Here is a 15,932-nt window from a genome sequence, read left to right as displayed (position 1 = left end):
TTTTGCAACTTTTGTCACCTTTCTCACCTTTCTTGAAATGTCTTATGATTTTTTTTTTAAATAATTAAATTTTTGAAAAGTATCTGAATATTAACAGTAAAATTAATTTAAAAAAGTAGCATTAAATATGGCCCCCCCCCCCCCTCCACCTTGTTGTTGTTTAAGAAAAATAGCTATGCTACCGGAAAATCCGGGAATTTTTTTTTATTGCTTGCAATTGCACCCTATGAGCAGAACCAGTCTTTCTATCCCCCTTCGACCGTCAGACGCAATTTCCCCGAGTCTCGTCTAAACGCCATTTTGTTTCCTATCGTGTTTCTGGCTATAGAGTGTTGTTCGACTAAAGTTCAGCTGTGCAATTCGTTTCTACACACTTTGTTGAGTGAGTGGTCATCGAATGTAAGTTGTCTTCCGTGTTTATCAAATGACATCATCTGAAGTGTCTGAATCTCATGGAATCTCACGCTCATCTCTAGCCAGGCGCTTTACTTGCTTGTTTTACTTTTACTGACTTCGAAAGTCGCGACTAAGCAGTCACAAGTGGTTAGATTTGAAAAAGGGGTGGGTGGGTTAAGACATTGTGCCTCGATATCTTCTTTGAGCGCAGAATAGTGAAAAGTTTTGGTTTGTGTTTATAGTGTCACTTTGTGTTTGCACAGAAATGGTTAGTTTGGGTTTTATTTTTGCTGCGCAAGTGCGAAATGAACTTGTTCTGTGTAAACATTTCTTAACATTTCCTTTTTTGGTGCGTCTCAGAGAATCTCCGATTTTTTTTTTTTTTTTAAACGGTTTCAATGCTTTATATGGCTAGTTCCAGTAAAAATAAAGCTTTTAGAAGCAAATGCTAGCCAAAATCTTTATTTTATGTAACAGCGAGATTGATTTTATTAAAGTACGGTTTTAACATGGTTTGGTAATGTAATGATTTGGTTCTTCCACATTCATTTCAAAAAGCTGCTGATTTTATAATCCAGAGATTTTATAAGTGGTGGTTAATGTTTATTTATTTATTGAATTGGAACAAAAAAACTGCTGTAAACCTATTTGGAACAAAATGCACTACAACAGTATTTTTGATAAATGCGATATTATTTTCCTAGATTCAATAAGGAATAAATTTGTTTAAAAAAAAAAAGAGAAAAAAAAAACAGTCAACCAACGCATCTAACAAATGAGTCCCGATTGAAAAAAAAACAAAAGTACCCTCACATCAAGTACCCTCACATTGTTATCTTTATCACCCCTATTTTGATCAAATCAAAAGAGACCATGACAGCATTCCTGCTTATTCGGCATCATTTTTTTATTCCTAAACCTGATAAGTTGGAGATTGCAAATTGACTAGGACCAGTCTAGCTGGGCCCAGAGTCTGTTGCTGGTCGTCACTTTTGTATTTGTAATTATTAATAACTTGATTTAATACTACATTTTTAACCTCCCATGGACATGTCATGGAATATTTTCAGAGCTTGTTAAAAAAATAAAAAATAAATAAAACAAGAAAGAAAAAATCATGAACATTTTCAGGCATATGAAATGATATTTTCATCATTTTATTTTTGTATTGTAAGTACAATTATCATTTTGTTAAAGTCTGATTTTTCAAATTGATTTTCTCAGTTATTCTCTACTGTCAAGACTTTCGATTTAATATTTATGCTTTGTATTTACTAAGAAAAAAGAAAGAATGCTGATAATTTTTCAACAAGCTAAAAAAAGAAAAAAAAAACATTACTAAAAACGTGATTGAATATATTAAATTATATGTTCAAGAAATGCATCATCTTGCTTTTTACTTCACAATTTCAAGCTTTATTATGCTGATTAAATATATATATATATATATATATATATATATATATATATATATATATATATATATATATATATATATATATATATATATATATATATATAATAAGGTTACATAGAGTTTACACTGAAAGTTTTTTGAAAATGTCTTAAAATGTTTATTTTACTACTTCTAGCCCTATAATATTCATTTCCAAAATTGTAAAGAAATCTTTACAAGAAATATATAGGCTATTTTGGTAAAAGTCAGTAAAAGGGAATAATCCTTTTCTGTTTTTTTGAGTTCTTAACAAATTGCTTTTGGTCACCTTTTAGTTACTTTTTTTGTCACCTTTTAGTCACCTTTGTTTTCAAATTTGTCACCTTTCTCACTTTTTTCAAAGGCCATCAGCAGTCCTCGGCCTGAAAGTGGCTACCCTAACCTAACAGCTACATAAAAAGTAAAGACTAAATGTTGTAAAAAACACTTACCGAGAGATAGGTAGAGGTGTAGACTGGTATTTTTCTTTGGTCGCCAAACACACACACATGTCTCTCTATTTATATTTGTATATGTGTTAGTTAAAAATCTTTACCCTACCCAATAAAAATCAATATTAGTCATTATTTTATTTTTCTCATTGAAGAAATTAGAGTATGGTTTGGATTGAAATGTAATATTGCTAATATCAAATGCTAATAAAAATTTCAGTTTACAGATCCATTTAATATAAAACATGATATATTAGTGCAGTATACAGGTGTAAAACTACTTAGTTATCTTTTGAAAAATATTCTGCAGTAATTAGTGGCAGCTTGTATGTGATAATATATACATGTGTAACACCATTGTTACATTATATATTTTGGATAAGGAGAAATAATTGTACTTTATAAATATTATTTTTGAAGAAGAAATTGGCACTCGAACTTGTAATGTATATTTTAAGTCAAAAAAATAGTCAAAGTGTAAAAAAAACTGTGATACATTAACAGAATTAGTTTATTTTCTTCAAAAAAAAAAAAAAAAGATTGAAAGTTCTAATAGAGGGGACATTTCACAAGGGATAATAATATATTTTGTTAAATGCAACAAAGTAAGCTATTTTCTTTGATAGTTACTTTTGAATATTTTTAAAGCATAGATTTATTAGATTTTATACAACATTAATATTAAAAAGCATCTACTCCAGTGATCAAAACAGAAAAAAATAAGAATTAGTAGTGCATTTTGAGCAATTTATTATAATTCTGCAAAATTTGATGCCTAGAGCGACTGGCTTTAATGGATACTTGCCACTATGAGTTTATAACTTACTAAAATACTTGTTTGCTATTTTTTGGCCATTAAATTTGATTCTCAGTTTTGCTTCAAGTGTGTTTCGTTTTAAAGACATGCTCTTCATGTAGGGCCAGATTAAGGCATGGGCAAATGAGGCACAGGCCCAGGGCACCAACATTTGAGGGGCACCAAATCTGTATGTAAAGTTTTAATTGGACTCATTTCACATTACACTATAGCAAGATGTGAATATAGAAAATAAAAATCAACTTTAAAAAAAAGTATTCTCTATTGGGGGTGGGGGGAACGAAATGAATTTCATGCTCAGTGTCTTAAAAAATCATAGCCAGGCTCTGTCTTCATTCCTATGATCCTGGAACTTCATTCTTTGCACCTCAGTATTACTAGAGGTAATGCAAAGCATTATATCCAGTAATTTTTGCATTTTTTTTTTTTTTTTTTTTTTGAGGTGACTCAGTAGGTCACTGTACAGCATTTTTCATTGTGACATTCTATAAAATATCCCTTGTATCCAAGGCTTGAGATGTTTTTACAACGATGTCTGAAAAATCTGCAAAAGCAAAATGTTAATTTTTAAGTTTGCCTTTTGCAAGAATTTTCACTTCTAATGCGTGGTATTACTATCAGCTAAAAATAATTAAAATAAAACTTGCAAAAATAAATAACTATATAAACAGAATTTGTTTCGAAGTCAGGGCTCGTAATAACAAATGTTAACTGTACAAAATCACCTGTGATGTAAAATAATCAGGGGTTCCCACACCGTAAGAGCAAGAGTGCACCTCCCAATACCACAAAGAACCCCCCTAAATCGGAAGCTCTCCAAAGAAGAGGAAAATACCCCTTAAAACAACTCCCTAAAATTTTCAGTGATGCAGTCTGCGTCATGAGACCCCCCCCCCCCCTTCTCCCCTCAGGTGTGCACTCCTGAGATAATCAAGGTAAAGTGATGAAAATAATTTCATTCATTAACTTTTACCTGTATCAAATGTAGAAATTGTTAAGTTAAACTGAGTATTTTATTTTTTACCTTAGTACTTTATCTATGTTGTATTTTCAAGACATTTAATGCTTCTGTTAAATGGCAATTCATTCAGTGTGATATTGTTTAAACTTAGAGCACCTAAATTACACAGGTTTTCATCTTTCAGTGCAGTTCTACATAGTTTAATTCTGTTTTGGGCTGTATTTCTATTTTTTTTTCTTGAAATTTTGCAAGTTAATGCTTGATTTGCTGTTTGAAGTAGAGTCCATTTTTTTTCAAAAAATATCAATTTCACGTAAGCAAGTATGAGTATGGGTGAACCCTGGTCAGTGGATTCAAAAGAGTTGTTTGATCTGATATTGGATTTTAATTGAGAATAAAAAATTGAACCTGAAATTAAGAGGAAAAAAAAGAGTATTTAAATGTCTTTAAATGTATGAGTTTAGGATTGCAATGAATAAAAAACAATTTTTTTTATACAGATATTGTGTTTTCGGCTTCGGGTAGAGAAGACGTGGACGTCAAAATGCTGGGAGATGGTAACATTGTTTTCGTACCTCTTTTTCTGTCATTGTAGCTAAAAAGAAATTGACATTTTGCATATGAAGCTATTGATGACATTAATAGTAAATCTTTAATTAGGGATACAACAGATATTGGTTTGATTGGACATAGGATGTTTGGTATTTTGCATGAGTTTAAGTCAAATGTATGGTTGCAGTATGTTTTTTTCTTTCTATTTTTAGACATAAGTTCTCTTTATTTCTCTCTCAACTCTCCTTTAACTTCTCTCCTAACAGATTTTCTATTATTATTGGGTTTTAAACAGGGCTCAAAAATTATATTGCCCGACATAAAAATTCCAATTGGGCATGAATCTGTTACCTTTACATTCCCGGATAGGCATGTAATTTTTTAATCAAATATTTCTTTTTACAATTTTATTATTTCGTATTTTATTGAAAAATTAGCCCATCCTTACGGGAACTCAAAATTAATTTCAAGCGGTACCACTAACATTATATTTGGACAAACGTAAAACCATTAGGAATCGTCCGCCAAGTAAGTGAGCAATCTGCCTTAAGTCGAGTACAAAAAACTGGGCATGTAAAAAATTTATTTTTAGACAAACATGCTCAGCAGGACACGATTTTTGAGATTTTTCTAGCCCTGGTTTTAAACCTCATTTCAGTACTAATGCTCTAATTTTAGTTTTTTTTGTTTTGCTTCCTGAAACATCAGCATTAATGTTATTTTAACAGTGGTGAATCCAATATTTTCTGTCATCAAGAGAGAAACTGCAGTCAACTAATTGAAACAGTGCAACTAATCTGAGAGTAGGTCTCATTTTTGCAAACTTAAAGTAAATTCTAAATCAATATAACAATTTCTTTGGAACCAAAAAAAATAATAATAATAATTAATGGTTTGAAATGATCCTCTAGGTAGCTAGTAACAACTAACAAGTAAATTATGTATTTGCTGATCGTGATTTATATATTTTCTTTCAACCACTGGCATATTTTTTCACATTTTGCACAGTATTGTCATAAAAAATAGTTTGTGAAGAATCGCAGATTACCCACAAAGCCCCTCATAATTTGCCCTCATATAGTTGAAAATCTGCTGTATTTTTAATTCTATTAGAAAAATGTATAGGAGGAAGATAATTCACTTTTAAAGGAAATAAAATCCCCCCCCCCCTCATGCTTATAAAACTGAGTCCCAATTGTCATTCTTAATGTGTTTTGTTCATTTCTTAAATCTCTTTCCCTACCACAATATGTACTTTAAAGTTCAAGGCAAGCATTATTTATTTAGCTGAGACAGAGATATTTTTGATGCCTCTACAAGTAAATTTTCATGTAACATGAATAAAACATTGTTTCATTCTTTAAATAAATTTTTAATGTTAAAAATAGAGAGGGGGGAAAAAGAACAATTTGAAATTTCTAAAATATTACATTTAAATGTTTGTTATTTTTTAAATACAAACTTTCAACCATTCTAAAAGTTTTAAAGTCTTAATACAGGTTCAGGGAAAACCTGGAGTTGCCAGGAAATTTATTTTGATCAAAACAATCAGGAAAAAATCATTAATGTCAAAAAACCAGGAAAATTATTAAACAGGTCTGGAAAGATGTTATCTTTTGCATCATAAACTGCTGCAGTGACAAGATTATTATCAAGGCCTCTCATTTAGGCAATGAGGGGGGAGGTCAACTGCTCCCCCCCCCCCAGGATTTTTGAAACACAATGAAATTAGGCAATTTTGTATGTACTTTGCTATTTCTCTATAAAATGTATGGAACAAAAGCCGTTTGCCTTCCTCCCAATGGAAAATTTTGAAATGACGGCCTGGTTATTAGGTTCTTTATCCACTGTGTTGAAACCAGAATTAAGGGAGTAATAACTTACCCTAAGTTCTGTTGTTAAACTGCTCAATAAGTTTGTTTTTACTTACATTGCAAAGGAAATCATAATTTTTAGATTCATTCAGAAAGCTTCAAATTCAAAAATCAAGTCTGGAATTTCGTTTAATTTTTTCTTGTAAACCTGGAAAAGTTCGGGAATTTCATTTTTCATATTTCTCATTCCTCACCCTGGTTAATACACCTTTTTTAATATTTTTCTGCCATTGTTCTTTTCACTCTTATAGTTTTAACTGTTCTTGTATACAGTAGACCATTGTTTTATGCGGGGGGGGGGGGGGACTTACGCGGTTTCAGATTTGACACCTTTATTTCATTTTACGCTGATGAGTTTCGGTTTTACATGGATGCGACAATTCAAACAGATAACATTTTCCTCTCTTTCAAAATCCAAACTCCTGAAGATTGCAGATTACACGTAATAAACTACATTTTTGCGTGCTTATAACCAAACTTCGACTTCTGGAGACATTTTATGCGATTGGTTCCAGAGCTCTTTCCAGAAGTTAAGGTATTAAACTCACACAGTTCAGAACTCACTGAAAGAAGAGCTTTTAGGAGTGACAAACGAAGCCAAAACCAATGAGGATACTGACTTCGGTGACACACAACCAAAAATGTTCACATTGAAATTTTTGAGCCGTCCCTGAGAATTTGTTAGTAAAGGAAGATTCTATCATTGAAATGACGCAAGTGATTATGGATGCATTAATGCTCTGCAAAGAACTACAGAGACAAATTCTTAATGACTTCCAAAAGACTATCATAGCCAGCTCTTCTTTATAAACAACACAAAATTAGTTTGTTTTCTTTATGCATGTTATGCATAAAAATCGATATAAGTACACTTATTATACAATTAGTCATCACTAGAATAAATTTTTTTTTATCTGCGGAACCTAACCCCTATTTTAACACTACTATCAGGTCTCAATTTACGCGGCATTTCCGTGGAGTATAACCCCCACGTAAAACGAGGGACTACTGTATTTCACACCTCCAAAATGAATTACGCTCCTCAAATAAATGTCAAGGAGTATTTTCATGCTTTGAAAATCCAGGTAAAATCTCTTAGCTGGAAAATTTGCTGGGCTTATAGTTTATGGCTATTTGTCACTTATTACTAGGTAACTTTTTTTTCTTATAACATGCTTTATATATGACAAGAAATATTTTTAGCTGAAACCTTTTCAAGTGATATTATTCTACTAATATAACAAGTATAATTTTATTGCATTTTTAATTTGCTGAAATTGTTTTCTATAACACACAAAAAAATAACTTAAAATTATGCATGTAATGCAAAAGTAACTTAAAATCAATAAGAAATTGCAGATCCATATTTCAAGATAACACTTTATCAATGAAAAAAAAAGAAAGAGTTTTATGCATGAAAAGACATTCAATAAAATTGTTTTATTTATTTTTGTCAGATGTATTTATTCATAAGATCAATTTTAGCATTAAAAAAAAAAGGTTTCTTTTTAACCAGAAGTTCTATTTTTTCAAATTTAGCAGTTTTATTCTGTAACCAAAGGTAAGCATTTTATTTGGAATTTGTTTTCTGTAATACAGAATAAATTTTTGTTAGTTATTTCATGATGTAAACTAATTTCATCTATCGTTTGTTATATCAGTAAACTTACTGTATAATTTATTGTGCAGTAAAATTAATTTGGCTATTTTCAATAGCGATTTAAAAGCTTAAATTGATGGTATCTTAGAACAAGAGTTTAGAACTAAGCAATGTTCGTTTAATGTGTGCATTTGTCTGTCTGTGTGTGTGTGTTAAGCAAATGTCTACAAATATGTTTGATAAACTTCTGCAGTTCATTACAATTTCCTAACAGTATTTTATAATGTTAACTAATTTTAATATTTAAAATGTTTCATTGAATAACATACCAATAACTCAGATAACTGTTACTGATTTTCATAATATTTTGCATTTAAACTGACATACCTGAAACCTAGAATTTCGGATTAAGTAGACATTTTCTTGACAACCATAGATATGTGCTGAAAGCTTTTTGCGATATTGCTGCATTTTGGTAAACTTGCATAGGGGATCATCTTAAAAAGGTTTTGCTAAAATTGCAATTGTATTAGTAGTTATGGATAAAATTCTGTAAAATGAGCAAATTTTAAATGTGTTTTTTTTTCTCCTTTAAGGCCGTCCATTTGTTCTCGAGGTAATTAACCCCAGACGGGTTTCCTGGACTTCAGAAGAAATAAAAAATGTTGAAAAGGTGTTTTTTTATATGTGTTTGCCTGTATGTTTTCTTTTGTGTCAACTTTTTTTTCTCTCATTCATACTTGCTTCTGATTTTTGCTTTGTCTCATGTTTTTTTCCTATAAATATTTAGTTGTAAGATGCTTAATATTAAAAGACTCGTCACTTTTTCTATCTCATTTTTGGTTTCCTTCCCAAAAAAAAAAGAAAAGAAAGAAAGAAAGAAATAATAATTTTTTCTTTATTTTACCAATAAGTTATTGAAACTACCTTTTTGTATATGATGGGTTATTTTAAGGAAAATAGTACCAATGATGTCCTACACTTTGGAGTTTTCTTATCAATTTTAATTATTACCACCAATTAATCTTATTTTTCAAACTAATTTTCAGTTTATTTGTGTATAAGCAAGTAGCAATGGTTTTTACATACATATAAATGGTTTAAAAATACATTGTTAGCGTAAAAGAATATCCCGGTTTTAAAAATTTATATTTCATAAACTATTACACTTGCCATTGTAAATGACACATAAAAATAAAGATAAACTGTCCAATTTTTTTTTTTTTTTGAATGTACGTAACTACTTAAGTGTACATTTGCCGCACTAGTGTAGCCAGAAATTCCTTCGAAAAGGGGTTTGTTGGCTATAACAGTCCTTACATGTGTATTAACTACTGAATTAGTATTGGGAGTAATGTTAAAACTAAGGCCTTTGAAAGGGGTAGTGTTCCCCCCCCCCCTCCCACACACACACACACACACACACACAGTCATAATTTGCTGCGCCACTGACGTTTTGCAAAAATGGATTGCCCATGCAGGTGATGATGATTTACACTTTATGCGTTGGCCGACCAGATCCCCAAACCTAACCCTATATGAATTCTTTTATGGGGTTTCGTCAAAGACTGTTTATAACCACTTTTGCCTACAACATTGCAAGAACTGAAATATTTTCATGTGCGTAGCATTACAAAAAATTTACAGTGAAACCATCCAAAATGTATTTATGGATGTGTGTTGCATAACGAAAGGCGCCTACATAGAACATTTGTGAATGAAAATAAAACTTTAACAGTTTATCTTTATTTTTATGTATCATTTATAGTGCTAAGTGTAATAGTTTATGAAATATAAATTTTTAAAACCGGGATATTCTTTTATGCTGACCCTGGATGTTTTAAAACAATTAAAAGTTTTAATGTACGTGCTTCAAATCATTAGGAATTACTTGTGATTTAAATCAGTAAAGTTATATCTTTCACATAAAAATAATCATAGCAACACAACAAGTAAATAAAAGTAATAGTAAATTCTTCTAAAAAATGATTTTTATTTATGTACAATAATCTTGTAATATTTTTTAAAAGTTTCGTGGAAGGCTAATTCTAAAGCAACCAGTAAAATTTGAATTGGAAATTGAGAGAAGTAGAAATATAAGTGCTATAGGTGAAAGCTATTCGTATAAAGCTATATATCCTCTTATTTCTTCTCTCAAATTTTTAATTTAAATTTTATTGGCTTAGAATTAGAATTAGCTTAATTTTAAGGATATTAAAATCAACTGCAGTTGCTGAGTGTTATACAGATTCACTTTTTTTTGTAATATAAGTGCATTGTGCATGAAGAAAGAATAACTTCGTTTATCACTAATTTACACTAAATATTAGAAATATGTGTTTGAATATTAAAAATTTTGTGATGAAAAATAAATTTTATAAAAACACTTTTTAACTAATGTCTTGACGACTTGAATAAAAGAAACTGTTGGGGGGTGGGGCTGACCTTATATCAAGGTTCAAAGAAGGGATGCTAAACCTGAAAAGTTGAGAACCCCTGGACTAAATTATTGAATAAGCACTCAAATCGGGTCGTATTACGATAAGTCAAAAAGTACCATTACTTTCAAATAGTTGTTGCTAGGTTTATTGAACTATGAGTTTGCGGCCAATTTTCTGGTTGAAAAGTCCTCATTTTTGTTTCACTAGAAAATGCTAAACCCTGCATTGATGCTTCATTATGCTCAGATAAATTAAAACCTAATTTAAAAATATGATTAGTTGGTATTGGTATAAAATATTAAACTTGATGAGAAAAATTCAAATCTGGGGCATGATGCATACAGTAAATTCCCGATTATCCGTGAGTCAATCAACTATCAGGAGCATGTATTTTCACAGTAAAAAGCAAATACCAATGGCTGTTTTTTGTCAAAAATTTCTAAATTTAAACTCAGTTGTTTTTGTTTTATTTATTTATCAATTTTTTGTGCTTTCTTCTTGTTCTTTATTGATGTTAAGTTCTTTTGTGCAAAAATTCAAACATATTTACTGTACTTTATATATTTTCTCTGTTTGGAGAAAGTACTATGCTTCAATACATCTAAGTTTTTGAGGGAGGATAATTTTTACCTTATTTGTCATTCATTTTAGCCTTTTTTGCAGTTTATCCGCCATTTTTATTATTCATGGCACTTGTGCCACCCGATTCCAAGGATAATCTGGAGTTTACTGTATTATTTTTGTGAGAATAACCCATATCAGTGCAATAAGTCAGTTTTCTTACCTATTAAACGAAAAGGAAAAACTTGGACTGTACTTCTGTTTTCAGAGATTTTTTAACACTTTTTACTTTGTTGCATATTTTGAATAAGCCTTGAATCAGTTGCATAGACTTTCTAATTATTGATTTTATTTATTTATTTATTTATTTATTTTTTTTTTTTTTGGATGTGTAATTGATGAAACTGGAAATATTGTATGAATAATGCATTTTCTACTTTTTTGCAGGAAATCAATGAAAGTACCCATCTCATTGCCGTGAAACATTTACAGATCATTTCAAAGTAAGTTTTATGAGATGCAATCTGTGCTGACATTTATCTTTTTGACTTTTGTTTTGATTTTGATTCCTGGCAAGCTCATTGATGTGATGTGTACAGCATTATGAGTGCTGTAGTTGAGCGGGAATGCCATTTCTTTAAATATTTGCTTTGTTATAGTAATAATTTTATGATGTTTGGTTGACACATTTTGTTTCATTACAATTCAATAGTACTGGATCGTTGATTATTTTGAACCGGGCAAACTGCTATCCTTACCCATTTTCCTTCATGTTTTTATCCCGAATTTCAAGGAAAAAAACACAACTACAATGATTTTACTGCTTCCAGGAGTTTGCCACCCAAAGCAAGGGCTCTGGCTTGCTCCCCCTATATCCAGTACTGTTACCATTATGCTGATCAGTAAATTATAAAAATGATTTTGGGTTAAAAATTTTCACCCTGAATTATTTCAACCAGAAACTAACATTCACATTTTAAAACTTTTTACCATTGATATCAGCGAAATAAGAGTTATCTATTGACATTTAAATCACACACACAAAGCGACGACAGAAAGTACTGCAGTTGCTATACACTGGCAAAACATAATCATATGATATTCAAGCATGATTTGTATATAGTTTATACAAGCACATGTAATGACAACATGTGCTTAGAGCTGTAGACTGAAATTTTTCTTTGGTAGCCAATGGCTACTAACACCAAAAACTTTGGTAGCCACTTCAAATTCTTGGTAGCCAAAAACACTTATCCCTCTCTCTCTCTCTATATATATATATATATATAAATAGATAGATAGATAGATAGTAAGATAGATAGATATACACACACGTGTGAGTTAAAAATCTTAACCTAATAAAAGTACTAGACATTAAATCCCGGTTATCCCAAATTTGCCATTTCAACTGCGCTTGCATGCGGACTTAGCTTTTCGTGTTGCTAGTTTATATTTAGGCTGAGCTAGAGTCTCAACAATTTAATGAATGCCATTAGAATATTTTCACATTGATTTCGCGATATATTATATGAAACTACAGATATGAATAACTGATAATCTTTATAATGTAAAGAGAAAATGACACTTCAATATTTATTGGTTTAGAAATATTTATTTATTTAACTTAAGCGTAAAACACGTTGTGTACTTCAAAAATGATTGGGATATGAGTACAGATATCCGGTTTTCGTGGATATTTTACGTTAGGCGTAAACAGCTTAGTATTATACATTTTTATTTAGGTTGAGGGTTCGACTTTGTATTAGAAGTGATGCTGCAATTCTAGTACGCTCTTGTGAGATTAAAAATCTGGCCCTGAAAAGGGTCTTTGTTTAATGGAAAATTCAGACACCGAATCCATTAATAATTAAGATGCAAAACTGAGTCCATGGCCCAGCGCCATTAATTGAGTGGGGCCATGCTCAGTCTTCACCGAGGCCTAAAAACTAAATCAGGTAAAGCTTTGTGATTTCTTTTTTTTCTGTTGCCATCTCATATTTATTAACAATTTTCAAATGTTTGTAATTAATTTTAGCAAGATTTTTGAAATCAGCAAAGTCTGCGCGCAAGCGCAGTTGAAATGGCAAATTTGTGATAACCGGGATTTAACGTCGAGTAATAAAAGTCAGTACCAGTCATATCATTTTATTTTTCTCATTGAAGGAATTAGAGTATGATTTTCATTGAAGTAGGATGTCGCTAATGTCAATGCTAATTAAAACTTCAGCAAACAGATCTATTCAATATAAAACATGATATATTAGTGCGGTATACAGATGTAAATCTACTTGCTAATCTTTTGAAATATATTCTGCAGTAATTAGTCACAGCTTGTAATATGAAAATATATACATGTGTAACACCATTGTCACATTACACAGTTTGGATGTAGAGAAATAATTGCGCTTTATAAATACCTATTATGTTTGCAGAAAAAATTGGCACTGGAACTTGTAATACATACTTTAAGTCAAAAATTGAGTCAAAGTTTAAAAGACTGTGATACATGAACTCGTTTAGGTTCTTCAAAAGGAATAAATGATTGAAAGTTCTGATGGCGGGGACACTTCACTGTGGATATTAATATATTTTGTTAAATGTGATTTCAACAAAATAAGCTATTTTCTTTGATAGTTAATTTTGAATATTTTTTTAAAGCATAGATTTATTGGATTTTATAGTGGTGTTTTTAAAATGGCATTGTATGGGTCTTTTCAGCTCCCTCCATTCTGAAAAAGCTGCTTCACTCGGCAGTCAAAATATTTTGCATGTATTTTTTATTGTTGAGTAGCCATAATCAGCTGGCAAATTAGGTTCAGCTAGCATTGAACTCGAATCCATCACCTAAAGCAATTTTAACCAGAATATCGGAAGAGTGGGACACTTTAACTTCAATAACTCTTCTGGCAAAAAATTTTGACAAAACTGTCAAAAAAAAAAGTGTAGTCGTCCCATGCATCTTGAATATTAGAGGGATCGCATAAATCATGATTCATGATGCCTAAATTTTAATTTATTGTCCTCTAAATCTTTGCTTTCCACGAGGCACTCCATTAAATTATGAGTTAATGATTAAATTGTGAGATAAGCTAAACTACTACGATAAGCTAAAAGAAATTAAAATAAAGCTTGCAAAAATAAATAAATATATAAACTAAATTTATTAATTTTTAGTCATTTATATATAGTTTTCAATCGTCAAAAATCTTGAAATATTCAAAAGATGCAAAAGGATTGAAATCTTGAACACTGGAAGTAGTTTTTTGCCAATCCCGTGTGCAATGTTGGCACGTCTCCCAAAAATAAGAGTATTTATTATTTCTTAAATTGAAACTTAAAATAAGCTACTTTAAGTAACTTGTGCCAAAACAACTTCCGATTGTCAAATATGTACAAGGTGCCATAGGATTGAAATCTCAACCACGAAATGCAATTCTCCGCGAATCATGATTACAAAGAAAGCATGGGTCCGAAAATAAATCCATTCATTAAAATTTAACTTAAAATAAGCAAATCTAAAGTATCCTGTCATAAAATAACTTCCCATTGTCAAAAGTATTGAAATATTTACACGATGCAAGAGGATTGAAATATCAAGCACTAGAAGCAATTCTCCGCAAAGTACAATCAAGTTAGCATTGCTCCAAAAGTAAATTCATTTATTAAAATTGAATATAAAACTAGCTGATCTAAAGTAGCATATGTCAAAACAACTTTCGTTTTTCAAAAATATCAAAATATGTACAAGATCCAAAAAATTGAAATCTCAACCAGGAGGTGCAGTTCCCCGCAATGTATTATTACAAAGGATGCATGAGTCCGAAAATAGACCCATTCATTAAAATTTAACTTAAAATAAGCTTATCTAAAGTAGCCTGTCATAAAATATCTTCCAATGGTCAAAAATATTGAAATATTGACACGATGCAATAGGATTGAAATATCAACCATGAGATGCAATTCTCCGCGAAGTACTATAAAGTTAGCATTTCTCCAAAGTAAGAAGAAACAACAAAAGTAAATCCTTTTATTAAAATTAAATATAAAACAAGCTAATCTAAAGTAGCATATGTTAAAACAACTTTCGTTTCTCAAAAATATCAAAATATGTACAAGATGTAAAAGGATTGAAATCTCAACCCAGTGCAGTTCCTCGCGATGTACGATTACAAAGGAAGCATGTGACCAACAAAAATGAATCCATTCATTGAAATTAAAAATAAAATAAGCTAATTTAAGGTAGCCTGTGTCAATATAACTTCTGATTATCAAAAATATTAAAATATTTACAGGATGCAAAAGAATTGAAATCTTTATCCCAAGATGCAATTTTTCGCGCAAAGTATGATTTTAAATGCAACATGGCTCCCTAAATAACCCCACAGCTTAAAAAACTGGTTCCAAAGCACAATGCAAGCATTGTTTTTTTTTTTTTTTTGATCGCCCAGTGGCGATCGGCACTGAAATTTTTGGTCGCCATTGAAAATTTTTGGTCGCCATTTGGTGAGTGGCGACCGCTAATCTGCACCTCTACGTGCTCGTATAAAACCCACTTCAAGCTATATTAACTGAAGTTTAAATATGTTAAAACTGAAATGAAGAAGCGTTCCCACTAAGTAACTGGTATTACTCACACATTTTTTTTGGTAACAGGCAGGACACTTTATTGCTGAAGGAGGGGGAGGAGATGAAGCGAAAGAGTTACACTGCTGTCTGCCTACTAGACAGGACCCTCTCTCAAGAGGACATCCTGAAGCTGGAGAAAGTACAGGACCTGGTCCTGATGCAGAAGACACCACTTCGCGTACTACACAGGTAAATTTTTTGTGCATAGGCTCACTAG

The 15,932-nt window shown here is 31.0% G+C and overlaps 1 protein-coding gene across 1 annotated transcript in view; it reads left to right on the top strand.

The window, feature by feature from the left end:
• LOC129231261 (tRNA pseudouridine synthase Pus10-like) overlaps positions 1-15,932 on the top strand; it is a 63,524-nt gene that overhangs the window by 36,076 nt on the left and 11,516 nt on the right. The window contains exons 9-12 of the mRNA XM_054865579.1: positions 4,562-4,618; positions 8,684-8,760; positions 11,537-11,592; positions 15,743-15,904. Of these exons, the coding sequence (XP_054721554.1) occupies positions 4,562-4,618; positions 8,684-8,760; positions 11,537-11,592; positions 15,743-15,904 (352 nt within the window). The remainder of the gene's footprint in view (positions 1-4,561; positions 4,619-8,683; positions 8,761-11,536; positions 11,593-15,742; positions 15,905-15,932) is intronic.

Source organism: Uloborus diversus, chromosome 1 (assembly GCF_026930045.1).
Source record: "Uloborus diversus isolate 005 chromosome 1, Udiv.v.3.1, whole genome shotgun sequence".
NCBI lineage: Eukaryota > Metazoa > Arthropoda > Arachnida > Araneae > Uloboridae > Uloborus > Uloborus diversus.
This window is presented reverse-complemented; position numbering and strand designations above follow the sequence as displayed.